General features: G+C 38.0%; 3 protein-coding genes across 3 annotated transcripts in view; 1 reads left to right on the top strand and 2 right to left on the bottom strand.

The window, feature by feature from the left end:
- Positions 1–2,125: 2,125 nt before the first annotated feature.
- The window catches only part of LOC108752886 (neuropeptide SIFamide receptor), a 43,012-nt gene continuing 27,509 nt past the window's right edge, over positions 2,126–17,628 (bottom strand). The window contains exons 2-3 of the mRNA XM_018494057.1: positions 16,209–16,308; positions 2,126–3,229 (exon numbers count right to left, since the gene is read on the bottom strand). Of these exons, the coding sequence (XP_018349559.1) occupies positions 2,452–3,229; positions 16,209–16,308 (878 nt within the window). The 3' untranslated portion in view covers positions 2,126–2,451. The remainder of the gene's footprint in view (positions 3,230–16,208; positions 16,309–17,628) is intronic.
- On the top strand, positions 6,122–8,076 carry LOC108752888. The gene is made up of 2 exons (XM_018494059.1): positions 6,122–6,211; positions 7,704–8,076. The coding sequence occupies exons 1-2, from the start codon at positions 6,200–6,202 to the stop codon at positions 7,935–7,937; spliced, it is 246 nt and encodes an 81-aa protein (XP_018349561.1). The 5' UTR covers positions 6,122–6,199; the 3' UTR covers positions 7,938–8,076.
- LOC108752889 lies at positions 10,169–12,226 on the bottom strand. The gene is made up of 2 exons (XM_018494060.1): positions 12,133–12,226; positions 10,169–10,762 (listed from the first exon to the last, which is right to left on the bottom strand). The coding sequence occupies exons 1-2, from the start codon at positions 12,142–12,144 to the stop codon at positions 10,532–10,534; spliced, it is 243 nt and encodes an 80-aa protein (XP_018349562.1). The 5' UTR covers positions 12,145–12,226; the 3' UTR covers positions 10,169–10,531.

Here is a 17,628-nt window from a genome sequence, read left to right as displayed (position 1 = left end):
GCTGATCGCATCCTTCTTTTATTTTCCCGTCCTATTTTATCATTGTTACACTTAATCACCACCGATGGATATGAATTGGAATAGACTCGGTGATCTTGTAATAATTCGCACATCTGCAGTTAAATCTACAGTTTTCGTATCGTCTCAGTATAAAAACCTTACGAAAATAATTACTCTATCGTAAAATCCGGCAATTCGCTTACGGCGCGTTACCATGTTACAGTTATAAGGATTCAAAGTAATCCCACTGCTCTTGGAGAAAAAACGCAAAAGCCGATCTCGGCCCTTAAAATGTAACAAATTACGCGATCATTCGATCGCCCTATCACGTCATCGAAATCCGCGCCCGGAAATCCGCGATCTGATCGATCGCGGTGCCAATGAACAAAGTACGCCCTTTTGTTCTTTTATCGTCAACGGATAATCACGTGCGACGAAATAACGAGCTGTGACAAGCGCGAGATAAATGTTGCGGCTTCAGAAGGCTACGGGAAATGCCCTCGGACAATCTGGATTAGTCTCGATGTGCAAACGCGATGGTGTAAACGATCAAGCTCGAAAAACCCCTATCAATTAATCCAGCAAGAACGAACAAACGCCTATGATGATGATAGTAATAGGATCCACTTTGGACTGCCATTTAGTTATTTGGTTTCTCGATGATACAAGAATGCGAAAAACGTCTCTAAAGGACGTCGGAAAAAAGAAATCGTTCAGACGTCTTTATCTGCATTATTATAAGTTTTTCTCATGTCCTTGGCACGAGTCGCAAGTGTGGAGAGCAACGGCGTTTGCACGGATTACAAACAGATATCTCAGATTAATCGGTAAGAACATATATTGTATATACGTAACTTTAGTAATTCTAATTTTAAATACGTGGTAAATTGCATGTACCGGTAGTATTTGTAAAGATCAATTAACTCATTGCTACTTCAAATTAATTGTTTTCTTATTCCGCCCCACAAAGAATGAATATATGAGTTATAGAATAAAAAATTTAAATGCACATCAGAGATACATAACATATTAGAGGATGGCGTGAGTTGTAGTGTCCAATGATTTATTGACCAATATTTTCTCCTGGAAAATACATGTAAACAAATTGCATGTACCGGTAGTATTTACCGGTAGATTTACAAAGATCGCGATTAACTCATTACTACTAAATTAATTTTATTCTTATTTTACTCTAAGAATAAATATATTATAGAATATGAAAAATTTAAATGGATATTAGAGATACATATTGAGAATGACGTAAGTTATAGTCTCACAAAGAAATCAACCACATGATTCATTGACCAATAGCTTCTTCTGAAAAATATAAACAAACTGTTCTTCGTAATCACAATATTGACCATTAATGACAATCTGCAAATTATTATATGCTCGTTCGTCTCGCTATGGATTCGTGTTATCTAATCTGGATTTTTAGTGCAACTGGTGATCTCAACGTGTACGAAACATGTACGAATGAATCTGCGGTACGCAGTATTAGATACACACGCGTAGATAATGCCTTATGCGATTTATTTTATCAATGTTTTGTTCTGTTCGAAGACCACTCGTGTGAAATACGAAACAAAATCGAGCCTTGCACTATGCCGTGTCTTCCGTCGTATATTCGACAAAGCTCCATGTTAATTGGTGCACACGCCTCCACTTCTGCTCCCTTAATTACGGTGAGCCCCCACCGATGAGGATCAGTTAATTGTTTGTCATAACGGAAATGCACTGTGTCTACTATCAAGAAATAACGACTCAATTCGTATTCGCGTTCACACGAGTCATCATCCCGACATCATCGCCACTCATCGCTGTCGCACTAATTACGTACTGACGTACTCGACATACAAGGGTGCACACATCCGCCGCAATCGTAACAAACCCCATCCTACTTTACATTTAATTGGTAAACTTAACTAGACTCTTCGTTCAAACGTACCGTACAAATATCTCGAACATAGAAGAAGTTCTAAGATTCATTGAAGCGTAAATCTCGTCTCTTGGATCACCTAGAAAGCTACTTCGTCGTGTCGTTGGACGAATAATTGTACAACCGCGCGCTCGCAGCGGTGAACTCGTCTTAACTAGAATATATTACGTAGGATACGCAGTGGCTAACATTGTGACAAAATCCAAATAACGATGTCTTTTGTAAGGGCAATGGCAGGGCAACGATTCGTGGTCTGCCGGGAAAGGCTCCTTCTCCTCCGGCTCTCGTTTTTCCATTGACGACTTCCGGCCCGAGTAACAATCATGTCGATCATCCACAATTATGACCCATAATTCTCGGACTGGCTGACTTCGGCCAGATTTTGGCTTCGACCATGCGTTAGAGTGGTGCAAAGGCCACCGCGTTCTCTTTCAATTTGTCTACCGTTGATCGGGTATCGAATCAGCACAGTAAAGGCTACCTCAGAGCACCTTCGACTCACATGGCTACAATTACACACCAGTGTGATTGAATATGTAAGAAACGTTGCTATCCTGATGGACCGGTGGTCCGTGCCAGCGTCTCGTCGATGAATTATTATTGTTGTTGACGTAATAAGAGGACTTCCTCATGCTTGTTGAGGAGGACATCATCGCGACGGTCTCGTAGTACCTGAGTTTGCCGCAGCACCGGCCGCTCTTCAGGATGGCGATGAAGCCGCGCCGGTACTTCTTGTTGAAGAAAGCGTAGAGGATCGGATTTATGCAGGAATTGCTGGCGCCCAGCCACTGGGCGATCGGCGTGGCGATCGGCAGAATTTCGTCCTCCCTCTCAGCCACGTCGCCACCCAGTTTGACTACAGCAAAGATCACGTAGAGAGGCAACCATGAGAGGACGAAGAGTATCACGACCACGACCAACATCTTGACCACCTTCACCTTCGACTTCTGCTGTATCCTCTCCATCTGAGCGTCCTTGGTATCGGTGGGTATATGCCTGCGCCACACCTTGATCCAGATGAGAATGTAGCAGAGAGATATGAGTATCATCGGTAACACGTAGCAAAGAATTAAATTGCCAATCAGAAAGAACAGTGAGCCGTCCTTAGGATGCGGCCACTTTTCCAGACAGAAACGTAAATCGGGATCATCGTCGTAGATGGAAACCAAGTCAAAAAATAGCAACCAGGGTGACGTCATTGTCAGAGCGATGAACCAGATTACGACGATTATCATGCGAGCTCGCCGCTTTGTGATTTGACATTTTAACGGCCACCAGATTGCCAAAAACCTGAAAAAGATAAACCGCATAAGTATTAATTATTATCATCATGTTGTTCGCCAATTTTAAAAATAAAATCGCGTAAAAATCGTTAAGTATAGTTTAAATGTTATAGCGTAAATAAATGATATTAGATATTTATATTTATACACTCATACAAATCGATTAAATTTAAATTGAGAATCCGCTTAAGAGAATTCATAAAATTTAAAATATATTCATCTGAAATAATTCTAAATATAATATATATATTTGTTTAAAATAATCAGAAATTTTCGAGATATAGATAAAACTATTACAAAAATTTATTTTTAAGCATTTAAGGCCGATTGTTTCATCTTCGGCTAAATTATGTGATAATTTATCTATATAATGGATAAGTAAGAGTATAAAAGAATAAGACAATAAAGAGTAAGAAAGAGCTGAGATTTATCAAAAGATAGAAACAACCCAGCCTTAAAAATTGCCTTTTTTAACGTATTAATTAATAGGATTTATTTAGTATACCAAAGATTCTTGGTCCAACACCTCGCGATAATCTCATTTTGTTGAAGTAGAAAAAGAATTTGTAAATACGCGCGGTTTTATCTCCCGTATGATTTATTAATGCAATAAGACTTCAAAAGAAATACATACGCAATAATTAGTGCAATAATACATCAGAAGAAGTATATGTATAATATAATAATTATTGAAATCAAGTAATGACTATTCCGCTATTAAATAATGATGAAAATATACTTCAAGCCTGTCGCAAAAAACAAGATTTTTAGTGTACAAGAAGGAAGTGATATCTTTGGATCAGACAAGGTTTCTAGTTATTAGCGACTATCTTATCAGCGATAAATTTGTACCCCCCTTTTACGCAAAATATAACTTGCGCGTTAGATAACCATTTAATTTATCGTACGAAGAATGCAGAATAGCTATTTTACAGGCACCAGGACAGGTTCGGTTGAGCCACGGACGCCTACGCGCGCGTAGAAAATCGCTGTCCCGTCGCGTACGGTCGTCGCCATTTTTAGACCTTACATACGGAATTGCCAACAAATAATCCGTTCGCTGTTTCGAAAGACACTCGCGCCCGTCACGCTTCGATGGGCATGCCGCGAGTTATATATGAGAATAGATACGAGTAACACGTCTTATATGACTCAAGAATTCTCATTTAGCGTCTGGATCGTTTAAGACAAGTTGGATTATTTCGAGAAAAATCTGTCGAGGCACGTTTTCGTTCCGATATCGATGGAGCTGATCACCTTCAAGTGAATGAACCAACCATTTATTAACATTCTAAGACAAGCCTTCTAAAACAAAAGACAATAAGTTCAGAAGTAATTATAGTTGCTATCATAAAAATGTCTTAGAAATTTTTCTACGACACACGAAGCTAATACTTGTATAGGTAAACATACGTGATGTGATGTAAGAGAAAAAAAGTAAGTATAACATTTTTTTAACTCTTATTATAAAGCCGATAATTATACTCTAAAAAATATGGATGGGAAATTAACACCATACAGTGGTTATATAATTCTCACCGTGTTATAGTATTGATATAAATAACAAGAGAATTATATAAACATCGCATAGTGTGTTAAATTCCCACACCCATTTTTCTTACAGCGCAATTATTGGTTCTATAATGACAGTTAATGTTATATTTATCCTTTTTACATTACATTACATATCTTGACGTATAAAAGTATTAGCTTCGTGTATCATGGAAAGATATTTCTATCTGTTTATATCAACACAGTGAAAATTATATAAACACTACCGTATTTTTTTAGAATGACTACAAATAGGGATGTGCTATCTCCGAATCAATTCGCCAAAAATCGATTTTTTTGCAAAAAGATGGCTTTAAAATAATTCTCTTTGTTAAAAAAAAAAAGCGATTTTTATAAAAAAAATTGATTAAAAATAGTTTTAATTAAAAAAATCAATTTTTTCTCATATAAAATATGTATTATATTAATATTGAAACAGGAAAAAAATAATGACATAATATGGGGAAGAGCAATTTATTCGTTAAATTCTAAAATCATATAAATGGACGTTCGCCCATATTTAACATGAGATAAAAACATAGTATAAAAATCGCATAAATCGCTATCAAAGTAGTTGGCGCGCGGACAATCGATTACGACTACGACGACAACGACTCACGACAACGATGACGATTCTTTCGTTTCAGAGTCTTACGACGATGAAGCACGTTCAGATTTGGAGGAGATCCGCGCGGGATAAAGCGCGCGCGTCTTTATGATGCAAAGAAGCTATAAAAGCGGGACACTCGTCGAGTCGCGCGAAAGGCGGGGGTATTTCTTTTTCCTCATTAATTAAATGGTCTCCGCCCACGGAGAAACGTCGAATACTATCTTTAATGAACGTTTCTCTCTCGCAACGCCCGTACAGACCGTACAGCTTCCGGATTCATTAAGTCGCCATTTTACCACTCACACCAACAGTCGCGGATTTTCCGCCTCCGCTATACCGCGATTACAAGCGCCGCCCTTCTCTCCGTGTTATCGGCATCATCGACTGCATCTTCGTCGTTGTAACCTTCAATTCAATGAATAAACTTTAAATACTTGTCGTCGTGACCTTCCATAAATCAATGCGTCCGATACCGATCTGCAAGCGTTCTCACGGAACGCCACGTCACTTCCGAGTGGCGGCGCGTGTACACCACACTTATCTCGATATGTATCATGTATAAACAACGAATCTCCCCCGAGTCTGATATCCACTCAACGACGAGGAGAAAAGTTGAAAAAAATAGCCAACGCGGAAATCTTGCCGAAGGCTGCCTATGGTCGCGCGGTGGGGCAAACACAATGAGACGTTCGCAATGATGATCCCGGAGACATGTATCTATATAAAGGGATCGATTTCCCGTAGTTGCAACTGCAGTACCGAACAGTGTTGTCCTGTGTGTTCTTTAACGGGGATAAAGCTGATAAAACGCTTAACATGTTCAAACTGGCAAGTATATACATCGTATACATTCGTGCGTGTTCGTTTGTCTACATCTATCTACAGTCACAGATTCACTTCCGGTCACGAGGATATTTCTACGACTTAGGCCAATATTTATAGACCGATATTTGTTCATGAAGATTCTTATATCTAAAAATCTTACTGACTGACGTCTTAAGATGTGAACCAGAGAGCGGTATTCATAGTTTGTTCTTTTTTTAAAATCGTCTTAAATAATGTCTTAATACAGCCTTCTGATTATGACATCTTAAGACTGTACTTAAGATAGTCTCAAATGTAAGACTGGACTAAAATATCGGCCAGAGAGCCGTACTAGAATCTCAAGATATTACTTAAGATGGTCTTGAAATAAAAATTGAAAATTATTATATAGAGCCCTCTATGGACGGTTTTATAGTTGATAGTTCTTATTTCAAGACTATCTTTAAGACGCTAATATGATGGCCCTCTGATTGGCTCGTGACTTCTTAAGAGTGTACTTAAGACGATCATGAATATTAGATCTGACTATGAATACCGGCCTATGAAATATTGGTCTGAAATAATGTCTTAAGATGTTAAAGAAATATAAAAGGAATAAAGAACAAGGAACAAGGATTAATAGATTTCAACCTATCGAATATATTCCTTATTTCTTATTCCTTTCATATCAGCCTTAGTTTCAAGCCTTAGTTTCAAGCATCGGTACGAAGTGTCCCGTTGTGTAAGATTTTTGAAAAATTTGTACATCAAAAGTGTCGTTAAAGCACAATCTTTAATGTTTAATATAAAGTTTTGTTCAGTGCATCAAATAAAATTCAAAATGAAATCCGAGTACTGGATACAATCTGCGCCAGCATTAACATTACGACTACAAAGTACTGTTCAATTTCGCTAATAAACGACAGAGCGCTTTAGCTTCATAAATTCGTCGAGTTCTCCCGAATCGAGAACGCTCAAACACTTCGCTTCATACGTAAAAGCGTTCACGATCGATCAATCCGTGTAATCCTTTTCAAAGCGGAATATCCGAAATGGAAAGAGGAAAACGTTATCGTGAAATTACAGTGCCGTCGAAATCGAAGTACCGCAGAAATGTTTTCGAAATTTTCGCGGGACGTCTGTGTTGAACGGATAATTGAATTACCATAAAAGAAGAAGAAAACTAAAAGCAGGGCGCTATCATCGCGGCTCGAGGAAAATAGAAAAAAAAAGAGATCGTTCTTGGCACGTGCGATCGTCCCGGTGATTAATTGGAGCGAGGTGATATCAAGCTCGCGATTGCAAAAAAACAGGCCGATCAGGCGTGTCGCCAAAGTCACCGGCGACGCTAAATGCGCCTCCCTTGCTCGCTCAAGCACACTCTCGACATTTTTCATAGTGCCTATAAAAACTAGGAGTCAGGAAACGACGGGGGGGGGAGGGGGAAGGGTGCCGGGCGTGCGATTTAAGTGACGTGTTTCGATTTCAAAATGTAATCATCCTTATTGCTTTCCAGATTCTAATGGCTATCGCGGTGGTAGCGGTCACATGCGCACCGATGCCAGAACCGGCACCAGCACCGGTAGCAGGTCCTCTACCGCCATTGCTGGCCCCTTACCCGGTGATTTACACCGCACCTTACGTGAAGGTGTACCCATACCAACCGGTTCCCTTGGCGTATAATCTTGGCTATAACGGCTATTATAATGGCTACTACAACAAGTTTCCAGGCTCGGCGTACACTTACTAACATCGATTCGTATTATCCAGACTATTCAGTGGATCGCCAGCACCATCGTGATTTCCTGGTATAACGCGACTCACCGCAACGCGCCAAATGATTCTGAATCGTGGAACGTTTCTAAAATAAAATATTCTCTTGTCGCAAACGCCGCAGTGTGCTCGACTATGACGATTTCCCTCTGCCTTCTCTCCTACCCGTCCTTTTTTCCAGCCGACATCCGTTAATACCACTTCGCGAAAGAGGATCTCTCGTCCGAGCTTTTGGCAGACTCCGCGCTATCGAGCGGCCCATCAATTTTGTCCGTTTGTTCGCCGGTAAAATTTATGAAACAACACGCATTATACCGCATAATCGCGCTGTTCGCGGACAAGTAATTCCGTTTTAACCCATTATCTGCCAACGATACATTTTCAGGATAGTATGTTAAATTTTGATCTCGCATTCTGCGGTATGCGTTATGCCGCAATAAACAATTCCGCACAAATAAATATGAAGCAAATAGGAAACAGATGTGAATAAAAGCGTGAAGCAACAAGATTAAATGCTTATAACGGGAAAAATGTTTCTCTTTTCGCGACGATTTATTTTGGATCATCTATAATCTTAATGAGCCTCAGCCCCATAACTTATCGTTCGATAACGTGAAGATACGTGAATAAAACATGAATTATATAAGAACATAAAGAAAAATGTGTTGAAAACATGTAATGTTAAATATATATAATAAATTTATTAATAATTTTATATGATATCGCGTGAAATATGGAAAATTTTCGTACAAAATCGTTAAAAAACATGACATTTCCATATTTTATGACTATTATAAAATTATTAAATATAATTTTGTTTGATTATTCCATTTATCCGGAAAATATTAGTTACTCTGAAATCTTTAGCATATAACAAATTCTTTTGGACATTTTGCTACATTTGTGGTATCCAACATTTTACGATAAATCTGTTTAAGTTTAAAAATATATATACATATAAGAAATACGTGTCACATTTAAATTCCCTTATTAATTACAATTCATAATGGCGTATTAAACATGAAACTTTGTTACGCATACAAATTTACAAGAAATCGTGAAAGTTTCTTATCCTCTATGTAAGATACGTGTAGGAACATATCAGCATACTAATGCTCATTAACACATATTATTCTGATAAAGAATATCACGATGATAACGCATAATAATATATCAGATTACTTCAATTATTATTACTATTCTTTTAATTTCATTTTGGAAAAGAGAAACTAACATAATTAATTGTATTTCACGTGATATGGACTGTTGCTTTTTTACACTATAGAACATTTTACACTGTAAAAAAAAAATGTATCTTACATTATCACCAAAAATTGACACAACCTTCGATATTTTAGCTTAACTGGAGAACTTATGCTCTATGCGAATGATAAGTATAAGCGACGAGAATAGTTCTCCTCAGAAAACTGTCCCTTTGCTTAAATAAAAAGAACTTACTTACTTATATACTTTTTTTAAAAGTACGTGAAAATAAGAGAGCTTTACAAATCAAACAAGTGAGAAATAAAATTGCATTAATGTACAATCACCGGGATTTATATTTTTAGATAAAAAACGGGATTACAAAGTGTCCCTTTTGTTCGTTAATTTCCACAAATCCCAATGTCAGTTTTATACGAGCCATAAAATGACACTTGACATTCTCCCTGCGCCTATGACTCGTTCCGGGCGCAATATTCGACGTGGCATCTGATAAGATAAACCAAATGCAACGTAGCAAGCATCTCGTCAAATAGAAATACTTTCGGAAGGACGAAGGATAAAAGAGGAATTATTTCGAGAATAATTCGCAGAGATGCTCGTAAAGCAAAACTCGGACTCTACACTAGTTACAGATGGCGTGTATTAACTGTACTCCATTCGTCTGTGTGTAAACAAGATGCAGTTATGCTTCGATGTATCTATAATATCTATGTCGGGAGAACAAAAAAGTACGTTTACACGCTGCGGTTTATTGCGCCCTTAGTAATGTACGTGGGTTCTAATAAAATTGTTACTAGCATGGAAATATTGTGGATAAGGTCGGATAACGTCGGCGGACGCAGAATGGCGAACGGAAAGCATAAAAATCTTTTCGCAGGGCCAGCAAGGATATTATCTTTATAGCGGCGTTATTCTCCTTCTTTTATTATTTAGACCGAGCTACCTCTCGGATTAGGATTATTGCGCGAACAATAAGACTCACTCTTTGGTTTATAATTAAAATTTTATTAAAATTCCATATGAACGAGGAGAGGGTTCGGGATGATGGCGGAATGATCCAGGTGAGAGTCCGAAAATTTTGTCGATGAAATACAAAGAAAAGACAAATAGGGAGACGGGAACTTGACCGATCCCACGCGGAGCGTTGGGCCTGATGGTTCACGCGTGGATAACGGCGACAAAGTGTAAAGTGGTCGAAATCGGCGATGAGAATTGCGTGCTAAATTTGTCGTCTTTCCTTCACATTACGAGGAAGTAGAGGATGTATTTTTTTTTTTCTTCCAGGGCTGCGTCGTCGTGACTCGGTGGTGGTGGTGGTGGTGGTGAGTTTACGCTGGTTCTCCTAGATTAACCGTGCAGAGCGAAACCGTGGCCTGCCAAGACGGTCTTGGTGACAACAGCGGGAGTGTGAACAACGGGAGCAATGGGCTGGGCAAGGACAACGGCGCCGTGGGAGATCGCTGGGGCAGCAGCAACGACCTGCGGGGCGACGATCGGGCCGAGACCATGGCTGATGGCTACGCCGGTGAGACCACCGGGGTAGGCGACGGCGACAGCCAGGATGGCAGCGAAGACAGCCTATGAAGAAGATCGTAAGGTGGATTTAGAGAGTTGTATTGCTCTTCTTTAATAGTCTTCTATAATAATCCGTCCAAAAGTTATCCTACGATGAGCTTGCGTATGTATTTTCCGTTGGATGTTCCGTGTAACTCGTGGCCCCGAAAGTTCATCACGTCGTTCACAAAGACGATAATTCAAGTTACAGAAAATTCAGTGCATTGTTGAGAAAGACAACAACATTGCAAAATAATTAATTGAAGCGCGGCTGAACTATTGCAATCATATTTATATATGAATATTCGAATAGGTTTTCACAATTATCGATCGATCTTCCCGATCATGTCAGACATCGCGCTAATCCAATTGATCGATTAAACACGCGTGGGAGCCGATATCGAACATCGTTTCGCAAGAAATCGCGACAGAGAACACGAAGTCGGTCGGTGGAACTGCGTTAAAAAAAATACGACACGCAGATAGCATTCCGCTTTGGTGGCGGTGACGTCGGCGGCATCACCACCACTGCTAACAATATGCATGCTTCAGTGATTTTGTTCGCGTAGATTTCCGCTGCAGAGACTCGGATGCCGTTGCGCCGTGAGACCGGTGAACGGTGTAAGGGCGGGTTCGTCGCCGTGTCGTGTACGCGCTCGCATGCCAAAGCGAAAAGGTCGTAGCAAACGCGAAAGCCAAGGGTGGGAGAGGCCGGGAATCTTTTTTTCTTGCGTTTACATATATGCACGCCGTGGGACAGCTGCCCGTCTCTTTATCGATCATAGGAGGCGCGAGAGTGAGGACGAAAGGAGTTTCCAGCGGTGTATTAGAGGCACTGTTTACTCGGGATATACAGACGCGTCGTTCCGAGCCGGCGAAAAGAAAAATCTCGACTCGGAGTTGAAAGATAACGGGCGCGTTTCTCGCTAAAATCGTAACGTCTTTCGATAGATCCTCTCGTAATGATTTCTTCTTTTCGTATCAATGAATGACGGGTACGACATTACGTAGAAATCATGGCTGCAACGAATATCCGAGAGAGAACGAACCGGAGGGACGAGTAATCGCGACGATGCCTCCGTAAAATCAGTCAGCGGAAATACTGCCGTCCTATTTGTGGAAAATTTACATCTCGGAAAATCGATCGACGATTCTATTAGGATATCTGTGACGCGTACACTTTACGGTATTTGCGTTTTCATCGATAGTCAATCGGTACGTTAAGTTGACAAAGGATGTGATAGTCGACAAACAAGCGGGACGCTTTTGTTCCGTTCGAACGTCTTGTAATTGTAATCAAAGAAAGAAACTTGCAGACAAATTTAGAAAGCTTATAATTAGATAAATTTTTTATATATAGAAAGATTATAAAATAAAATGAAGTTTTAGCTTACCAGCTTGAACATGTTGATTGGTTGGGGATAGCTTGTTACTTCTTGGAAGCAAAGACAGCTTATGTCCGTTTCGGCGACTTGGAAGCCTTATATACCGCATGGAATTTTTTAAAATCGCCATAAATTTGATCACGTGACCTGAGGTATCTATATGACGATAGGCGCCAGTTAGTTGAGTCAGCCGATCACTGAACGTGGTGGGATAGCTGGTGGACCAATCGTCTCCACGATACTAGTCTGATCGTCTCACCGGTTCGCCAATAATGTGCTTTCAACCCCTCGCGTCTATTGCGAGAATTGGGTTAAGACACTCCTGTTGTAAGATACGCAGGCAGAACCGATACTGGCGATATCTGACACGAAGCGGATGTGTGAGTGTGTGGGGTAAGTGATACATATGCGGGAAGAAAAATCGCGGACTAGTGTCCGTCGGCAAATGCAAATTTGTTCCATAAAGACGCAGCCAAGGTCTAAATCTACGACCTCTTTTGTATTTTTTCAAACGTCGGATGCTGTGAGAGCATTTATCGATGAAATCTCGAAATGAAGCTAAGTTGAGAACGAACTTTGTTTCTCGAATCCAAGTATTTTTGCAAAAAGCAAGAAATTTCTTTGTAAAAACTTTGCAAGATTTAAAGCTATAATGCAATTCTACAAATTTTAATTAGAGAACCATGGTCAGATGTCAGCTGGATGCAATATTTTAAAATTTTCTTCTCTTGCGCAAACATTTCGCATGATAATCAAGCATCAAGATTTAGAATATTAATAGGATGGCCGTGTGCCAATACTTTGCTAAGTAATTACATAAAATACATATTTGATCTCCTTCTTTTTGATATCTTCCTAGATAATTATGCTTCAGGAGTTATGGAAAACTTCTATTGGAATAAATAAAATTTATATACCGCGTGTTGCATCTACATGGTCAGTATGTCAAAACTATTTTATAAATCCCTCCTTCAGCAAGCATTACATTTATAAAATGTAATTGATTGATTAATTTTATAAATGTAATCGATCGATTAATTTTATAAATGTAGGATCTGCTAGAAAAGATATTACATTTATAAAATAATCTGATATACTGACCAATATTTGATGCGACACGTCGTACATACATATTATATATTTACATTTTATAGAATAAAACTTTAAATGTCGCGCGTTTTCGTTATTCATAATATCATTTCACAATATTACAATATCGTTTCAATATTAATTATCAATCGCAATATTATTTCAATATTCATTTCGAAATTTGACTAAGTAATTATAATAAATATTTGATGCGTTTCCCTAAAATAATTACAGCTGAAGCTTTATGAATCATAAAAAATTTCTATCAAATAAATGAAATTAATATATAATATTTTTACAAAAGAAAAACTTGAAATGTCATTTTTGTTTCTTATAATTTTTAGAGCACTTAGCTAACTTACATCATTCAATGTTCGGCACAGATATAAACATACATACTTCGTATAAATTATTATGAATAAATATCAAGATTTTGATCAATCTAAATAACGTGAGCTTTGATCAAATTGTACTATTCATCTAGTTATTGTTCCTTGCGAATTAAATTATTTCCAGCCGTACTTGAAACCGACGCAGTTGGAAGTTCGACGCAACGGTTCGAGAAATCACGGAGATTAGAATAGTTCCTGTCATTCGCTAAGCGAATCTGAAATTAGAGGAAGAGCAATTTAATTCGCGCAACACCACACATCAGGGAGCAGCAGATTCTAGCCGCAGTAAGAGTCTCCAGAGGTTCTTCGTCCGGAGCGTGAAATGAAACTTTTATCAATGGAAGGTATTGCGTAAATTAACAGCAGATTGAATAACGCGGCGCGATATTATGACTCGAATTACGAACGTGTCGTGAAACAGCGGCACGACAAGTGCGATCAAATATCGCGGGTCAAATCGAGGCAATTTTTAGAGTCTCTTTGATAGGTGTATATGTATATATGTGTGCAGTGCAAAATGATACACTAAAAAAATGTACTAACTTTTAATAAATATCTGTTCAAATAATAATAACAAATAATAATAAACATTTACTTATAGTAAATAAATAAATATTTAGTCAATAAAAAAATGATATTTAAATCAAATTAATGGTTCTTGTATCAAATAAATATATGTTTACATTTAGCAAATATTCAGTTAATACTATATTTAAACAAATATTTATTAAAATTCAGTAAAATTTTTTTCGATGTACAAAAATCGAATGCACTTTTATTTATCATCGGCCGCTAACGTCCTAGATAAATCACAGGCAACATTGAAATAATCCTCTTCAATTTCGCAACGATTCTTATAGCAGTTAGAGATAGAGTTAACCATCAGCGAGAGAACGTTATGAGTGCGTGTGCGTTTTAGATGCAGCAATATCTTACAATACAGACGCACATACATCCCTACGAGAAATCGTAACGAAAATAAGATCTTGTAAAATTTTCAGCATCGAAGCTCCGCTTTTATCCGACATATTGAAAGTTTCCAATAAGGGGAAATAACGCTGCTCGCAAATAGAATATTTCCTCTCATGCGCGAAATTTATTTCGCCAAATAAACGAGCTGGTGTAATTTAGGTTTCGCATAGTTTGCAAAGAATTGCAACAATGGCATTGCAAATTCGATGCGAGGTCCAGTCAATGCGCGATATCCCCTCGGATTTTTCTCGGGTACAGGCTCAGAGGTTTCTCTGCTATTTCTCGTTGCAAGGCATCGTATGGGACAGGAGGAAGATATATTTTCAGCGCTCTTGGTTGCATCGTCGATCACGTGACAAGAGACTGGAAGATACATTTGCGCACGTGGTAGGCGAAAGACAATTTTCCAAGTTTGGCACGGTCCCTCTCACTAAGCAATTCACGGAAGATCGATCGTTTCTGCAGATCCTATAAAACTGTTCCTCGGATTCACGGTAAAAGTCTTATCTTCTAATGTGTGTGAAATTGATATCAGGTTATTATTTTTCAAAAAAATTCAAATACGACCTATAATAAGTTTCGGTTCTCTAACTTATTCTCTCTGATTTTTTTTTCGTTATATTTGTGATTAGAGATAATTTTTTTAGACTGTGGGAGCTTTTAACTCTGGTCTTTTGCACGAGCACCATTCAATTGAACAGGTGCATCTTTATGATACATCGCGTGAATAGACAGTAATAATTTGTACCATGAATGAGATACAAAGGCTACGTTTTATTCTCTCATAAAACGGAAGCGTCACGTAAGGTGCCGCGCATGTATCGTTTGCGTATTAGAGTCAATGTCTGCAAACGTGCGTGATTTTCATATGAAATAAGTTCGATGTGAAAACTATGTATTAGCGACAGTTAATAAATCTTCACTAATGCCGATAATGCGATACGTGTTACGATATATCACGCGACACTAAAACGCATTGTTTCCCCCATTAATACCACATTATATATTACATGATAAATTTTGAGTGTGGGTATAATGTGTGCCCATTACCACGATCAATATACCATAATGAAAACATGTCGATAATATGTGCGTTACACCGCGATCTATAATTATTGTCCATGAGCGCATTGCATTACTGATGAGAGATAAATATGTCACGGTGGAACCCGTTACGGAGCTGCCGCAAGAAAAGCGTTAGATTTCATCAGACATAAGGACAGATTTGTATATTTTTAGTAACCTTACTGTAAGTCCACGTCAAAATAACATAAGAATTCATCAGTATCTTGTGTACATATTTATATGTAATTTTCCATTTAATTTATCCGGTTCGTATAACAGGTTTGTCTGTAAAAACTTGGGGCTTGTCAAATTACTTCGGCAGTATCGATAACGACACGCGCATGGCCACTCAATTATTGAATTTAAGGCAACCTTAATCTTACAATGTCCAAGATTAAAAAAAAATACTAATCGACATATAAACGATATCGCCTTTGATTAGCATACGATCGATCTATCGATCTAGCGCGTCCGTGAAGAGTAGGTATATTAAATACCTTTCCACGTGCACTGCATCCACACACTGTCTCTGTATACAGATATAAAAAGCGGACGAGTAACACTTACCTATCCAGAGAGACCGCAACCAGGCTGTAGACGGAGGCTGCCACGGAGACGCCCTGTATATAAGCAACCGCTTTGCACATGAACCATCCCAGGATCCACGCTGAAACACAAGTCCGTAATTTATTGTTTCGAGTATCACTCTTGGAACTTTGGGCGGCTGCCGAAGGGCTTTTTAGGGACTACTGCGGGAGCGGCCGACTTACGAAGGCCGAACATACTCAGTGTAAAAGCGAGGAACGCTAAGTCTAAGGATACTTGCCAAAGATACTAATTGTATCGTATTATGAACGCGAATAATTATAAAAATCGCAAGTTTGTTTAAGAATGTATATAAAAGTATTCTTTAATAAAATGAAAAAGTTCGAAATTTTTCTATATTGTATTTGAAATATATAAAAAGTTTGGCGGTAACTTAAAATCTGGATAAAAAATTATTTCAATTAGAAGTCGACATGTTTAAAAAAATAATTAAGATGGAATGAGAGAATTTAAACTATAAAATTGTATTGTTAAATATAAATACCTTTAACTTTATTGTCAATTAATTATTTCATGTATATAACATTAATTTTTTACAGAAAATACAAATTTTCAATATGACGTCACTTTTTGCTAAGACTATTAAATTTGATGCATCCCAAATTTTTGTACAATAATCTTACGTACATAGCTTTTACAAAAATTGATCGTTTCAAGAAGCGGGAATTCTATTCGCAATTTTCAACTAATTACACGAACTAATTAACGGAAGTTTGCGGCTCATTGAGTGTATCCTATATTATAATATTATAGTTTGAAGTGAGTTTAAATGGATTATTTGAGGACAATTAGGATGTCGTGATGGCACAAATAATAGAGAGAAAAAATAATATTTATATTTGAAATTAATTAGTACATGCTTGATTGCGTGTGTCAACGTATTTTAATGCCATTAGTGTGAGAAAAATTTACGCTGCTTTATTCCTATTACAAATTAAATAAATAAATAAAATTATTTTCTAACAATCTCGTTAATTTTGAACGAAATAATATCTGAATGATAGTATCATCGTGTAGTAGTTACAACATTATAAATCCGCGAGTGACCTATTTTTCAGAAAAAAGCCAGACAGCGTGTATCAATTTTATTGCCCGTCACTTTTGTATACGCGTGCAACGACTATTATATTCTCTTTCGAGAAGAAAATAATTAATCCCGTATACCCGAAAATGAAGGAAGCTCGAAACAAGAGAATTTTCATCAAGAGACAGAGAGGGAAAATTTTCAGAGCCATCCATCATTGTCTGCAATTGATGATACGATAAATAATTATCTCACATAATACAATATTGAAAGTATTTGGTAGTATAATATGATCGATGGGAAAGTTTATCGCGTTCTCAGAATAATAGGACTACGCAGGGGTGGGAGAGGGGTAGA

Source organism: Trachymyrmex septentrionalis, unplaced genomic scaffold (assembly GCF_001594115.1).
Source record: "Trachymyrmex septentrionalis isolate Tsep2-gDNA-1 unplaced genomic scaffold, Tsep1.0 scaffold62, whole genome shotgun sequence".
Classification (NCBI taxonomy): Eukaryota; Metazoa; Arthropoda; class Insecta; order Hymenoptera; family Formicidae; genus Trachymyrmex; species Trachymyrmex septentrionalis.
Note: the sequence above shows the minus strand (reverse complement) of the source record. Positions and strands in the feature narration are given on the sequence as shown.